The 16,573-nt window shown below is 41.5% G+C and overlaps 1 protein-coding gene across 3 annotated transcripts; it reads left to right on the top strand.

The window, feature by feature from the left end:
• The first annotated feature begins 9,862 nt into the window (after positions 1-9,862).
• Positions 9,863-16,573, top strand: LOC117456326 (probable global transcription activator SNF2L2). 3 transcript variants are annotated; one of them, XM_034096161.1, is made up of 6 exons: positions 9,863-9,930; positions 13,519-13,748; positions 14,185-14,290; positions 15,122-15,223; positions 15,363-15,507; positions 15,672-16,573. In XM_034096161.1, exons 2-6 carry the CDS (start codon positions 13,552-13,554, stop codon positions 15,803-15,805), a joined length of 684 nt encoding a protein of 227 aa, XP_033952052.1. In that variant the 5' UTR covers positions 9,863-9,930; positions 13,519-13,551; the 3' UTR covers positions 15,806-16,573. The 3 variants fall into 3 exon arrangements, with proteins under 3 accessions (XP_033952052.1, XP_033952051.1, XP_033952053.1); XM_034096160.2 differs by lacking the exon at positions 9,863-9,930 and adding an exon at positions 10,886-11,627; XM_034096162.2 differs by lacking the exon at positions 9,863-9,930 and adding an exon at positions 13,399-13,421.

The raw sequence follows: 16,573 nt of genomic DNA, 5'->3' as shown, positions 1-16,573 counted from the left end.
TCTCTGCGGTCCTGCCTGGGTCTCGTCATGCTGCTTCCCTGATGGCTTCCACAGGACTGTAGCTGACATCCTCGTGGATTCATCTTCTTATTACAGACACATGCATTTCCTAACATTCGGTCTATATGCTGTAAAATGTATTATCTCTTCAATTTACACACGGCATCTATTGCAGTCTGTCTGTCCTGGGAGAGGGATCCCTCCTCTGTTGCTCTCCCTGAGGTTTCTCCCATGTTCCCTTTAAACTGTGGGTTTTCTCTGGAAGTTTTTCCTTGTACGATGTGAGGGTCTAAGGACAGAGGGTCTAAGGACAGAGGGTCTGAGGACAGAGGGTCTAAGGACAGAGGGTCTAAGGACAGAGGGTCTAAGGACAGAGGGTGTCGTTTTTCTCATACTGATATTCTGAACAATCTGTGCTGTTGTATTTGCTGTAAAGTGTCTCTACTGTAGGCTAATTTTATTATATGTACAGCACTTTGGCTCGACCAAAAATCGTTTATAAATGTGCTATATAAATAAAACTTGATTTGATTTGAAGCCTCTAAGTGGTGCATATGTTAAGGCTCTTGCCGTTAAATGATGGTCTAATTCCTCTGCTTCACAACATGTGTCTCTTTAAGAAAACAAGACACAATGCAACCTCTTTTCTTAGTGATTAAACCCGTAAATTATAATCATTTAATCGTTTATTTGGCAGGGACAATACACACTAATGAACACTTTAAACATTAAAATGTATCAAGCGTAACAGTGCCCGATTTAGCTTTGAGCTAATTTCCATCCACAGTCCCTCACATAAAACATTTAAGAAGATTACATTTTACAAACATAGCAAAAACAAAATACATGATATGTAAAATGTGCAAAAGAGAAAGAGCAGCATACACAATTATTTACCACATATAGCAACTACGACATATAAAGGGCAAGAAAAGATAAAAGTGCTACACAAAGTGCAAGAGGAGATACCCCTGTGTTAAAGTGCATTAGCGGTGTCTCCTCTGGTTTCTGACCTAGTGCAGCGTCCAGTGTGTTTTCTGTGGATGAATTCCCCTAAGGCAGGGGTGTCAAACTCAAGGCCCGGGGGCCACATTCGGCCCGCGACTTCATTTTATGTGGCCCCACAAGAGCTTGCAAAGAATATAATATGTTTATTATACGGTTACATGCTACAGAAGCATGTTGCCCATAAACTACATGTCCCACAATGCATCTCAAATATGACTTTTTTCTCAGAATTTGCCTTTTTTTCTTCAAAATATGCCTTTTTTCATAGAATTCCTTTTTCTCAGAATTAGATTTTTATTTCAAAATGATTCTTCTATTTCTTTTTTCTCCAGAATTTGGCTTTTCTTTTTAAATAATTTTGGGACATACGCACTGAAGAGACTTGCAATTATTTGCCCTAGACTTCTGCTTTCAGACGTAGTTAAATATGAAGTTATTACCCTATCCGATGATAATCCAATGCAGAGGCAATAATGTAATATAATACATTATTTTATATATTAAATATTTATATATGTATTTTTATATAGTCTTAAAGTTACAACCGGCCCTTTGAGTGCAACCATAATGCTGATGTGGCCCGCGATGAAATTGAGTTTGATACCCCTGCCCTAAGGGGAGGGGGGGCCAGTCCATGTAAACATTTATAAATAAAACATACTTTTAAAAGACTTTCTCAAAACTCAAGAAATTGTGTTTCTCCAGGATGGTACAGTGGTGGTATGAATGTGGCTTTCTGTCAAACACCTGCATAGCTCTCTTGAACAGCTGTTCTATGGGTTTCAGGTTTGTGGCACAAGCGAACGACCAGTTTGTCAAACAGTATTCAATGTGGGATAGAATCATACAGTGGAGGTATGACTTTTCAGAATTGACAGTTAAGAAAGGTCTCATTTGCTTAACATGTTGCAAGTTGAATTTAATGGTATTTGATACGTTCTTAATATGTTTCTTAAAAGTCAAGTTCGAGTCCAGTATGACTCCAAGATACTTGAACTGGGAGACTAGTTCTAATTATGCTCCATTTAAAAACACATTGGATCCTTCGATGTTGACTGGTCGTTTACTGAACATCGTGCATACTGTTTTTTTTGTATTTAACTGTAAGCAAATGTTGTTCAGCCAGTGTTGAACCTTCTCCAAAGCAGTTGAGAGACAGGATGTGATTATTTCAGTATTTTTCCCGTGTACAAAGATGACCGCATCATCGGCATACATTTGTACATTCAAATCAAGACATACATTAGGCAAGTCATTCATGTACAGAGAAAACAGTAATGGTCCAAGAATGGAACCTTGTGGAACCCCAACAGGGTTGACAAGGTAGGGGGATTTAGTACCGTTGACCAAAACACACTGTTTTCTGTTCGATAAGTAAGACTCAACACACTGAGTTGAATCCGCCGAAAAATGTAAATACGTCAGCTTTGTAAGGAGCACTTGGTGGTCAACAGTGTCAAAAGCCCTCCTGAGATCAAGGAAGACGGCACCTACATATGGGCTCGTGTCCAACATACATTTAACCTTTTCCACAAAGCTGTTAGCTGTCTCAGTGGAGTGGTGAGCACGGAAAGCAAACTGCATTGGGTCGAGTGGAGCAAAACCTGAGCTGTCTTAGAGACACAGGGGAGGATGCTGATTGGTCTGTAGACAGCATTGCCTTATCCCCAGATTTAAAGACTGGTGTCACCGTGGCCACCTTCCAGGATGATGGAACTTCCCTTGTGCTAAGAGATTGATTACTAGCATACTAATTGGTTTTATTAGACCGTGGATATGTGTCTTTATAAAGTTGGTGTCTAAATCATCTTCATCCCTAGCCTTAGAACCTTTTAATCCTAAAATTATATTTTTTACCTCAACCTCTGTGATTTCCTGCAGGTCAAAAACGGGGTGTGTCCACAGTCGGGCTGGGTGAGACCTCAGATGGCGGGAAGAACTTTGTGATGTCCAGAGCACTATTTATAAAATACTCATTTAGAGAGCTGGCCAACACTGCAGGGTCTCTTATCAGGGCATCATTGATTTTTAATTCTAGAACATTATTTTCCTGTTTCTTATGTTTACCTAATAGTTTATTTAGGATTTGCCAAATTGTTTTACCGTTACCTTTCCTTTCGCACCTTCAATTATATTGATGAAGAAGTTCGCTTTGGCCTGTCTTATTGTTTGTGTCACCTTGTTACGAGCATGAGTGCATTTCTGTCTGTCAGTGGATAGTCCGGATTTCAAGCTCAGCTTTAATAGTTGGTCTCTGGATTTCATTACATTCCTGCACTGTAGATTTAGCTGCAGGGACAACACATCCTCACTCCCAGGTCGGCCTATGTTGACTTTATGTCAAGTCCCCTGCCGGCTTTTTCCAACGCAAGGGGGGGGGGCCTTAGCGTCCATTTTCAACGCAAGGGGGGGGGCCTTAGCGTCCATTTTCAACGCAAGGGGGGGGGCCTTAGCGTCCATTTTCAGCTTTCCGGGATGTCCATGTGCTTCTATGGACGCTCATGGAAGCACGGCATTCATTTGTGTCGACTGCCCTTAAAGGCAATGTGAGCGTCCATTCTCATTGGATAGCGGAGAATTGTACACCCGGAAGTAAATATTCCCCTTACTGACGATTGATTTTACAGTGATATCTGCACTACTCATCGACTAAAAAACACCAGATTATCCTTGTTAATTACACAACATTGATTGGTTTAAATTGTGTGCAATGCTTTTGTATTTTTCCCCTTCGATTCGGAGAAACAAATCTTTTTTCGGAGTAAATGATGGCAGAAGACACTACACTACCCAGAATCCCCAGCTATCATTTCTCCCTGCAGAAAAAGAAAACATGGCCGAACTTCGTTTTATTCTGGGTGTAAAATGCCTATTTTAAAGTTAGTTTGGCTATTAAAATGCGTTTTGATGTCATTTGATGCGAGAAATATGAGTTGTTATTTCAGATTATGTGTGCAGTGGATGTACATGATCTTTAGTTTGCTAGTTATTACGAAGATTACTTCAGGAAATTGCGTCCAACGTTTTCATTGTTACCAAGGTGGTTGCTAGGGACGCTGCTATCGATATTATTTCTGTTATGTTGTGTAACTGTTTAATGGTGTTATCTTTATTGCTACCCCCTTCCCCGTCAATGTATAGTGTTGGTCCACAGCGCAAACATATTAGTTAACAAAATCCGCATCTAAAGATACGTTATTTCCCCCTGTGCAATTCCAGTCTCACATCTCACAGCACATCGTCATTAACAAATACCGGAAACAGACCGAAAACGTTTAAAGAAAAAGAAAATAATACCTTATTCCGAGTGTGCTTGCTTTTCTCTTTGAAAGTCATCACATAACGGCATTGTAATACACGGTTCGGCTGCATTAAATATTACATATCTGCCGTAGTTCTGTATTTATAGAGCCCTGATGAGAAGACAAACATGAGGAACTGAAAACGTGACGTGGATCATAAATATATCAGCCATTAAACAACATCTTACATTTCTTTTGACACAATACGTCTCTTTGCCGTATCAACACTAATTCGGCTCACTTTTATATTTGATCCAATTGGTAGATAGGCTGTATTTACACCATAAGGGTGCACAGATTATATAAAGAGACACCTGGTGGTTAAAGCATGTTATTGAATTTCATTATTAGATATTAATAGGATCCCTATAAAGTATATTCATTACTCGTTATTCTCTACTAATATTTAATTAAAGACTGTATATAATGACTATTTTGCACATCCCGTTCAAGATTTCAAGATTTTCTAAGGTTTATTGACAGATCATATAGGCCTACACAACTATGGTGTAGTTCTGCACTGAATGAAAAACTTGGGTCGCAGGTTCCTCAATAGTGCATTACAAGACATCTATCAATATTTGTGCATACCTCCAGCAATGTTAACTATGTTGAAGCACTTATTTTAACTGATATTATACATAATGTATTATGCTCTTATAAGATGTATGCAGATATTTCATCTCCGGCCTTGTCAGGTATTGAACAATCAATAAATAAAGAACACAGAATTGTTAAATATAAAACACAGAATTTGTGTGATTATACTAAATGATTTTCAAATAAACACCACTGCAGATTTAACTGTTACACATGCTGATGTAACGCAAATGTTCCAACTTGGGATCAATAAAGTATATCTTATCTTAAGCTGATCGATGGCTACTGCCATATTTGCAAAATGTGCCTATGAACCTTGACAAGTGCATGTTTCAGGCTTATCAATTAATGTAATGTAATGTAATGTTATCAATTAACAACAGGAGGGGTCACAAACATAAGTCCAGCTGTTAAATAAAGCTCTTCTGACCTTAGCTGGCATGTGGGTATATATATTAATACTGCCCATTATGGGCACCAGCAATTTTCACCCATTTATTAATTATATGTTTTAAATGTGAGTGTTTCCTGTCCCCTAAACCTCCAGGGATGTACACAGTTTAATACTGGCAACTTCTTATTATGGGAAATACGAAAACGTCTTTTAAAACTACAACTCCCAGTAGAGACGTGCCATAGAGAACATGTTGCGAAACAGAATAGCCAGCATGTGTAGTTCTGGGGACGGGGTGGGGGGGGGGGGGGGGGGACGCGGTGGACCCGTTCAAATCCAGTTTTGAACAGTCTGCCGTGGTTCCATCCCATTTCAAGTGCTGTTCGAGGCTCGGTAACCCTCGGAGCACACTCTCCAATCACAGAGCTTGAGGACTATCACGGGGTTTGTCAAACAGAGCACATGGTGTAGTCCAAACGATAGCTGGGGATTCTGGGTAGTGTAGTGTCTTCATTGCCTTTAAGGGCAGTTGACACAAACGAATGCCGTGCTTCCATGAGCGTCCATAGAAGCACATGGACATCCCGGAAAGCTGAAAATGGACGCTAAGGGCCCCCCCCCCTTGCGTTGAAAATGGACGCTAAGGCCCCCCCCCTCGCGTTGAAAATGGACGCTAAGCCCCCCCCCCTTGCGTTGGAAAAAGCCGGCAGGGGACTTGACATAACGTCAACATAGGCCGACCTGGGAGTGAGGATGTGTTGGCAGGGAAGATGATGTTCCTTCCAAGGTTCAAGGTTCTTTATTAGTCATACAACCATAGCTACAAAGTAGTTATGTCGATGAAAATCTTAGGTCACAGGCTTCTGCAACACAATATTACAGAAAAACTGAAAAATATGGTGCAAGTACATATTAATTTAAAAGTAAATGCAAAAATAAAGGAATAGTTTAAAAAAAGTGAAATAGTGAAACAAGAGTCTATATGCAAGCTATTGGAATGATATATTAGGTAAATAGATAAATGATTACTAAGTAGCAGAATGTTATGGATGTTGTTACAGCAGTTCAGGTGTTTAACAGTCTTATAGTGGGATGAAACTGTCCCTGAATCTGGTGGTTGTAGTCCTGATGCTGCGGTACCGCCTGCCACACGGCAGCAGACAGAACAGTTTGTGGCTGGGGGGACGGGGGTCTTTGATAATGCTGAGGGATTTCTTCCTGAGCCGCTGGGAGTAGAGGTCCTCCATGGATGGCAGCTCCGTCCTGGTGATGTGCTGTGCAGTTTTCACCACCCTCTGTAGAGTCTTACGGTTGAGGGCGATGCAGCCAGTCAGGATCCTCTCTATGGTGCAAGTGTAGAAGGTCAGGATGCTCTCTATGGTGCAAGTGTAGAAGGTCAGGATGCTCTCTATGGTGCACCTGTAGAAGGTCAGGATCCTCTCTATGGAGCACCTGTAGAAGGTCAGGATCCTCTCTATGGTGCACCTGTAGAAGGTCAGGATCCTCTCTATGGAGCACCTGTAGAAGGTCAGGATCCTCTCTATGGAGCACCTGTAGAAGGTCAGGATGCTCTCTATGGTGCACCTGTAGAAGGTCAGGATCCTCTCTATGGTGCACCTGTAGAAGGTCAGGATCCTCTCTATGGTGCACCTGTAGAAGGTCAGGATCCTCTCTATGGAGCACCTGTAGAAGGTCAGGATGCTCTCTATGGAGCACCTGTAGAAGGTCAGGATCCTCTCTATGGTGCACCTGTAGAAGGTCAGGATCCTCTCTATGGAGCACCTGTAGAAGGTCAGGGTCCTCTCTATGGAGCACCTGTAGAAGGTCAGGGTCCTCTCTATGGTGCACCTGTAGAAGGTCAGGGTCCTCTCTATGGAGCACCTGCAGAAGGTCAGGGTCCTCTCTATGGAGCACCTGTAGAAGGTCAGGATCCTCTCTATGGAGCACCTGTAGAAGGTCAGGATCCTCTCTATGGTGCACCTGTAGAAGGTCAGGATCCTCTCTATGGAGCACCTGTAGAAGGTCAGGATCCTCTCTATGGAGCACCTGTAGAAGGTCAGGATCCTCTCTATGGAGCACCTGTAGAAGGTCAGGATCCTCTCTATGGTGCACCTGTAGAAGGTCAGGATCCTCTCTATGGAGCACCTGTAGAAGGTCAGGATCCTCTCTATGGAGCACCTGTAGAAGGTCAGGATCCTCTCTATGGAGCACCTGTAGAAGGTCAGGATCCTCTCTATGGTGCACCTGTAGAAGGTCAGGATCCTCTCTATGGAGCACCTGTAGAAGGTCAGGATCCTCTCTATGGAGCACCTGTAGAAGGTCAGGATCCTCTCTATGGAGCACCTGTAGAAGGTCAGGATCCTCTCTATGGTGCACCTGTAGAAGGTCAGGATGCTCTCTGCGGTGCAACTGCAGAAGTTGCAGAGTATCCTGGAGTCCATGTTGAACCTCCTCAGCCTGCGGAGGAGGAAGAGCTGCTGTCGAGCTGTTTTGGTGATGGTGGTGGTGTGAAGAGTCCATGTCAGGTCCTCAGTGATGAGTCCATGTCAGGTCCTCAGTGATGAGTCCATGTCAGGTCCTCAGTGAAGAGTCCATGTCAGGTCCTCAGTGATGAGTCCATGTCAGGTCCTCAGTGATGAGTCCATGTCAGGTCCTCAGTGATGAGTCCATGTCAGGTCCTCAGTGATGAGTCCATGTCAGGTCCTCAGTGAAGAGTCCATGTCAGGTCCTCAGTGATGAGTCCATGTCAGGTCCTCAGTGATGAGTCCATGTCAGGTCCTCAGTGATGTGGACACTGAGGAACCTGAAGCTGCTGACTCTCTCCACCGTAGTCCCATTGATGGCGATGGGGGCGTGTCCCTCTCTCTGCTGCTTCCTGTAATCCACAATCACCTCCTTTGTTTTGCTGACGTTGAGATGGAGGTTGTTATCCTGGCACCAAGATGTCAGGTTTTCGACCTCCTCTCTGTACGCCGTCTCATCGCCGTCGGTGATCTGGCCGATGGCGGTCGTGTCATCAGCAAACTTCACGATGGTGTTGGAGCTGTGTGTGGCCACGCAGTCATGAGTCAAAAGGCGTGTTGTCCCTAAGGCACCCTCTCCTTGAGGAGGAAGACATTGTATCATTCATTTTAGATATAAACAGATTACTGTTTTCACCAATGTCTTCAGAGGACAGAGTGTCCCCCCAATTAATCATTTTCACTGCCTCCATAAAACGTTGTTGCAGGTGTTTGGGGATGAAGCGAGAACCCAAGGCAGGGGTTTTAGGTGCAGCCATGAACCTTTTTTTTGTGAGTTTCCTGGCAAAAAGAGCAAGATTATGGTCAGAAAGACCAGTCAGGAAGTTGTAGGTTTTAATTATTCTGTCAGCTTTGTTTGTAAATAATAAATCTATCATGTCCAGCTTCTAATATCTGCCCTCTAAAGCTCATGTGTCTTCTCCTCTAAGATTAAGTCACAAACCAAAGGGGACACGTTTAAATGTCACGCCCCATCTGCATTAATTTACAAAACCCCATCAGCTCCATGGATGGAAGTGCTCTGCTGACGTCAGTGAGCGGCGAGACAACTCATTATCTTGTCAGCTGAAGCAGGCTAAACGGCATGTTATACAACACATGTGTCACTTCTGTCCGTTCAGATGCCTGTTTTTACTCGTCAATACTTCTACTAATAACATTATTTGTAAGCTACAGGAGGAAGCTTGTTTACCTTGACTGCCAGCTGCTGCCTCTTCAGCGGCTGATATTTCCCCACAATTTCCACTTGTTATAATAGAAAACATTAGACCTTGACCTTATTTTTTTATGTAAAAAGTATTCTTGCATACTGTAGTACACATTCAAATACAGAATGGTCGAGAAATAAAATGTTTTTCATGGTGACTGAAGAGAATAAATCCATTTACATTTTGATCTAAGAATATAACAACACTGAATGCAATGTCCTTCATATTAATCTGTTAAAGAAATACATGAGATTTAAAGTGACTTTTAAGAGAATTTGTTAGAAAAAATGCATTTTGTTTTGATATACAGACCAGAGGCTATACGAGTATGAAAAAGACTGTGCTAATATCATACAAGACATCCAACAGTGAGTGCCTATACTAGCTGTTGATTCAGAGGTGGTATATTTGTGGTTCTATTCTAGGCCTTTCTTTGGATAGCATGAATGTAATGTAAAGTACACCCTGCAGGGTTAAGAATGACAAAAGGCCTTGGCCAGCTGCTAGAAGAGGAATAGGGCCCTTTACTGGTCCCCTAGGGACTTCAGTTCAGAACTTCACTGTGTGGCATGGTCTGTGCTGTTTTCCTGTGATGCCAATTCTGACATGGTTTGCTGTTTTGCTGCAGCATTTTGTAGCACGCTTGGAAAAAACAACAATTAATTCACAGAAACCAGATGTTTTTAATTTCGTTCCAAACTAGAAAAGCATGGCTGTTTTGCTACAGTTGTTACAGCTCAGCAGATTAGTGTTATGGAAATATTTTCCCTTTGTCTCTTGGCACAGAAATGACAGTTTAGTGACTGATTAGTCACCATGCCGGAATGCTCTGGCTGTATACAAACAAGGGAGACATCTTCAGTTAGACTTTGGGCTGGGGGGCAGATGAACATAAGGTATGTAACATAAGGAAGCTGTGAAACTTAACAAGACATAAATTAGCACTTCATTTACATATTCTAAGGTTGCAGTAAAATGCATATACGAATGAATAATGTTACGAATAAATAATTAATGGTGAATGCTCTTGATTTGGCAAATGAATGCAGCCCAGAATCAGAAGGTCTTTATGGTTTCGTTATCCAGAAGTAACCAATCGATTCACTCGTCAGCCTGTCTGTTTTAATCCAGATGTTGCACAGGCCAGACACACAGTCCGCTATAGTTTTGTTTTATAGAAACTATCAAACGATGTTCTTTAAACCATCAGCTACATGTTAGATGTTCACAGAACAAGCAATTAGGACCAGAGGTGAAAGAAGTAGATATTGTACTTAAGTAAAAGTAGAAGTATCAGAGTGTAGGAATACTCTGTTTGAAGTAAAAGTCCTGGACACTGAAAACATTTCAAATTGACTTTAATAAAATGTCAACAGATTTAACATAACTGTATTACGTTAGTTGAAAGCAATAATATTAAGTTGAACCTAATATTTTTATTTAAACTTACATAAAATTACTGCTTTCAACTAAACTAATACATTATGTGTAATTTGTTAACATAATAAATGTAATTAAAGTCAACGTTTCAATTTTTTCAGTGTACTATTCAAAATGTTACTCAAGTAAGTACAAAAGTATTGGTATCTAAAAATACTTACTTAAGTACCAAAAGTGCAGATCCTCCCATTTCACAATCATATGTATTATGTGTTTTATTATAAATATTTATGCATGGTGGGTTCGTCAAGCTGGTGAAAGTGGAGCTATTTTTTTTATTTACTGCAAGGTTGTGAATTTTACCCAGGTGTAACTAAATTCTTGTAGATCATAGATTTTAATAATTATCTATAACTGCAAAGTAAATACAAAGGTATTACACCGATTTAGTGGAGTAAAATATTTACCTCTGAATTGTAGAGGAGAATAAATATATAGTAGCAATTGAAATACTCGATTAAAGTACAGTACCTAAAAATTAGTATAGTACTTGAGTACTTAGTTACAACACCACGGTTTAGGACCATGCACCAGAGATAGTTTCAGACCAGTGGCCACCCAGGTGCGTTTTTGTCCAACCACACAACAATGTAATGTAAACTATAACTATACAAATAAAAAGATTGAGTGCATTTTCTTTTAAAAAGTAAGGATTTAGGGTGACATATTTTATTTTGCAGCATTTGTTTTCGTGTTTGGTCATTAGCCCATGATCTAAGTGTGTCCTATGTGTCTGAAGGCTGGATCATGTTCCTCGGATCCCTGCACTAGCTGACACGTTCCCACTGAAATGCAAAATTGAGAGAAAAAAAATGGAGCCGATAACTTTAACAGCAGGGTAGGAAGAGGGGGGAAATCGTCTGGCATCAGTCGATATTAAAAACATGCAGAGGGAGACAAGCTCGGGGCCTTCCAGAGTCAGGAAAAAGACTTCGGAGAGCTGCAGACAGGAGATGGGTATGGCATTTCTATTTCCCCCCAGCCCATTGATTTGTTTATGAAAACATAGCGCTTTTATTCTCCCCCCTTCTGGGCTCTGCTTCTGAGTGATCAGCTGATGAAGAGACTAGCAGCTCGCCGCTATGCTGGCTTGCTAATTCTCTCCCCAACAGCTGCAGCCGATCCTGGTAGCCAGCCTGCACATTGCACTCAGGTAAATATGCTCCTCCATGTCTTTCCTCTCAAGATTCAGCCAGGCTACATCGCATGGGAAAGAGAGGAAGAGATGGATGAAATGTGTGTTTGAATGTGTGTGTGTGTGTGTGTGTGTGTGTGTGTGTGTGTGTGTGTGTGTGTGTGTGTGTGTGTGTGTGTGTGTGTGTGTGTGTGTGCGTGCGTGCGTGCGTGCGTGCGCGCGCGCGCTCGCTCGCTCGCTCGCTTGGGAAAGGAGAGTGAGTTTATTCCTGTCTGTCTGTCTGTCTGTGTGTGAGTGAGAGCAGGGGGAGAGAGGGGGTGTGTAGGTGTGTGTTGTAACAGATGAGAGGGAATCTTTGCCAGATAAGTCTGGAAAGAGGCAGGCTTGTTATAGGAGATAGCATGGAGCAGCACATGCACACACACACACGCACGCACGCACAGTCAATGAGGCGGCTCAGCTGTGTTATACATCTTTTAGGATTACCCTCCATCCCTCCCGTGTTCCTGTGAACGACTGCAGCCCCTCAGAGGGAGCAGCGGGGCTTTTAAAGCCTTCATTTGAGCCGAGCGATGATGAACAGGATTTCTATTGTTACTCAATCCTCTGCCATGTATCTTTGGTCAGGGTGTGCATCATGCGTTTTGTCACCATCAGTTCTATTGTTTGAAGCTGTTGTAATTATTATAGTTCTGGACAGTGCTGCTCCTCTGTGCAAAATACAATCTTCCAGCATGCTTTAATCTTTGTCCTTGAGACAAATGATTTCCTCCAAGTGCATCCTTTATTATAGGATGTAAATGTTGGTGTGCTTGTACTGTATGAGGCTGGATGATTGATGCATCAATGTGCTGTTTGGATTGGACAGCATGCCTTCTCTAATCCTCCTCCTCTGCTCTCCAGCCGGGCTGCTGCTGAGCTGCCGCATGCATACTCATGTTTCGGGTCTCTAATTGCCTTTGTGAAAAATACAGTGGTTGCAGCAGATATTTTGAAAAGGAGTGATGAAATGGTTGAAAACAACTCGCCATGCAGCAGACATCAGAAGGCACACCGAACATTTGAAAAATATTCGGTTTATTTACTGCATTGTTACTATTTGTGGTGGCATAACATGGCTCCTTATAATGTATTCACATTTGATGTGCATCAAAAAAAAATACTGCCTTCCCTCGATAATCATCTGACATCAAAGCCTCCAGAAAAATAATCTGTCTAAATGTGCAGAGACAGCACAGCAGTTGGGTCGCCCCAGTCCATGCACAGCTGTGTGCTATTGTGTTGAATAAATTAAACGCTCTTTAATTTGAATACAAATGTAGTCTGGATGCTTGAACTCCAGTACTGCTTATTTGCCAGAGAATGTTAGCTATGCCCCCTCTTAGTCGATTTGTTGACTAGTTGGTTTTTGTCTTAGTTGCTCGACATGTCTTGGTTGATATGTTTTTTTATATGCTGAATAACTTTACGAGTATGTCTCTGGTTAACATGAGATTAATGTAATTGTGGAGAAACTTAGTTTTACAGATGTGTTCAAGTCAACAAAATGGTATAAGTGTTTTTTGAAGGACTTCAATTCTATAGATTGCTGTCCAAAGTGCTTCAGTCTTTCTAAAAGATCAATTTATTTTCAAAACATAAATAGTGTTTAGCAGTTTCTGAGCATCCCAACTGTCACATGAAAATCACAGGTGGAGTTCAACTGAATGGGAACGGGACAGCTTTGAATGGAAATCTATCCCGGTTCTCCCTTTTCATGTTTTCATAGTTCATGTAATGTTAGCTGCAACCTGACTAACAAAGGGAGCACATGTAGGCTTTGTGTGTACAACATAAACAGTAACATTTGCCTTGCTCTCCCGCTATAAGTGTGTCTGAGTGTGTTGGATGTGGCTTCCTCTCCCTGCAGCCTGAGGCAGCAGAGAACGGTTCCCTGGAGGCGATGGAGGAGGACATCAGTCTAAAGAAGCGTAAAAGTGATGATCATGGGGAGACAGACCTGCAGGCCGGGCAGGAAGCAGGGGAAAAGGTCAAAAGGAAGCGAGGACGCCCACCTGCTGAGAAACTACCTCCGAACCCTGCTGAACTCACCAGAACTCTGAGCACTCTGGTAGACATAGTCATCAACTACAAGGACGGGTGAGGGCGCTCAGTTATTTACGGACTCTGTCATGACACTGTGATGCAACTACATGTAAGTCCAAACGCATCAACTAGCTGTCCCTGAAATCCTCAAACCCAGGGCCTGATCGTTTGACCAGGTGTGAACACAACATCATGACCCATACATTCATTTATTCATTTCAATATAAACATGAATTTATTATGTATTCATCCCAAAATGCTAAAGAAAAGCTTCTGTTTTTTAAATCAGATTGATTTGACTTGTCTGTAAGATGGACTATTAAGATGCAATAATTGCCATGAAACACTGTTAGGCCGCTTAAGGCAAAGTAGTGCTTTGAGCTAACCTTAGCATGTTAGCATGCTAGCATTGGCTAATTCCATTTCAATCAAACACTGACAAGAGAATCAGATAAATGAAATGAAGTGAACTGTCACATTGTGCTTCCAGCTTGGGTCGACAGATCAGCAAAGGCTTTGTGCAGCTCCCCTCTAAGAAGGAGGTCCCCGAGTACTACGAGCTGATCCGGAAGCCCGTGGACTTCAGGAGGATCAGGGTAGGTGTCCCTGAACGCCTCACAACTCACACACAGACATCCCTGCTATCTTATCTTCTGACAGAAACTCACATGAAGGGAGGTGAAACTCGAGCAGATATACAATGCATCAAAAGACAGGTGTGTGCATGGAATATAACACTTCTTCAGTAAATACTGATTGAGAGAATGATTTCAAAAGTTGTAAGGGATAGTGTGATGCCAATACATTCTGAGTCGTGTTTCAATTTGAAGAAAAACTTTAGAGTAGTTTGCACTGAAACTTTTAGGAATTTATTATATATATATTTTTAAATACCCATTGGGTTATCCAACTAGGTATCCTCTGAGTTAAAATATGAATACCAACATTACATTTTTAAATTGTAGGCTTGACTAAATTGTTGGATGGACCAAGAAACAAACCTTGCAACACTGAAAACAACGTTTCCAAAGAATTGTACCTTTTTAAAGTTCTTCTTGCAGTGTCTTAAAATGCTATTTGTGTGTGGGAGAAAAAAACGTTTAAAAAAGCAGAAACGCAAAAAACAAGTTTCTTTAAAATAAAAAAGCTGTATAGTGTTTGGACTTTGAGATGCTGCTAGGCAGATTTATTTTGACCTTTGGAAAGTGCCATTTAGCTGTTTCCCTCTTCTTCTTGATGCTCAGCAGGTGGTGCTAACCGTCCTTAACATTAAGTGTACAGCTATGAAAGTGGTTCTGATCTCATCAATTATCTCTCGGTAATTTAAGCTACTTGCTTGAGGAAAATACCATCTCGACAAATGCTTATTAAAGGCTTGATTGAACAGTTGAAGCTGAAAAGGGATTCCTTGTTTTGATGCCTCGCAGGAACGTGTGCGTAATCACAAGTACAGAAGTGTGGTGGATTTGGAGAAGGACGTCTTCCTCCTGTGTCACAATGCTCAGACCTACAACCTGGAGGGATCTCAGGTGATAACAATAGAAACATTTATATTTGAATGCAACACAATTCTTTTTCTCAGTCTCCATTCTGTTGTTGTTCTAATATGGTTTTGGATCCTGTGAAGAACCACCCACGCTGTTTATGTGTCTCTGTTTACCACTGCAGATCTATGAGGATTCCATTGTCGTTAAGTCTGTTTTCGAGAGTGCGAGACAGCGAATTGTCACAGGCGAGGAACAGAAAGTGACGGTTAGCGCCAGTCACAGCGATAATGGCGGCGGAGCTGAAGACCAATTTGTTCCATCAGCAGGTTAGAGTTAAAAGACAAACATCAGGAGGGGTGCTTAGGTTTCTTAGAAGTGACTAAGTGTAAGAAAACGAAAGATGAGGACATTCATTTCCTGGTTAAAAAAGGGAATATTTGTAATTAATTAAGGTTAAAAATACTGATCCTGCTTTTGTTTTTTTAACCAGTGAAACCATTTCCTGTCCAGCTGAAGAAGGGGAATAAAGAGGACAGACGCAGACACGACATGGCCAAGAGGCTTCACAGTGATTTAGACAGCGATGAGGATCTAGAGGATAGCTCCACAAAAGATGAAGGTTGAACTGAAGGACCCTCCTTTTTTTTGTATTGTTGTTCATATTTATTCCCTACCACGTCCTTTTCATTGGGTTCTTCATTATCTGAGACAGAAAAGGAGATGATATAGCGGAAAGGACCACTCAAAGAAAGCCACTTATGGAACAATGCGATGTATTCTCATGCCACTCAACCATGTCTTGCTGCAAATAGTGCTGTTCTTTTCAGTTAGCTGGCCTTTTACTACACTTCCCCTTTTATCTGCCTTATGTCTCTGTGTTTGCTTCTGAAAATATTATGTAAGATACCCTTTTTCTCTGACTGTTTTGAATCAATATATTTGATTGTATGAAATGCCTTCATATGTCTTGGAGCATGGTTTGTATGTCTCTTCTGAAGAGGACTCCTGCAGAGTAGCACCGCTGATGACAATGCTGACGTGTTCAAGGCTTGGGAGTTGAAGCACACGGAAAGGTGTTTTTAAAGAAAAACAATGAAAAATGAACACTGTCAAATCTCTGAATGTGAGATAATACATCTTTGATCAAATGTAATGTAATGAAAGAGACTACAAATAGGTCTATTCAAGGGTACTCAAGTCGAATATTTGTATCCCTTGTGCTACAGTGTATTCACATATTGTACAGTTTGTGTGACAATTAAGTTAAAAGAAACAACGTTCATTTACTCCTGGTTGTTGGGGGAGGGGGGCGATAGTGGAAGATACAATTGTTAAGACAATTCCTGGAAATATGTCACTTAAACATCTGCGAAATAAATTTGACCAAAAGCC

The sequence above is a fragment of the Pseudochaenichthys georgianus genome, chromosome 12 (assembly GCF_902827115.2).
Source record: "Pseudochaenichthys georgianus chromosome 12, fPseGeo1.2, whole genome shotgun sequence".
Taxonomy (NCBI): Eukaryota; Metazoa; Chordata; class Actinopteri; order Perciformes; family Channichthyidae; genus Pseudochaenichthys; species Pseudochaenichthys georgianus.
This window is presented reverse-complemented; position numbering and strand designations above follow the sequence as displayed.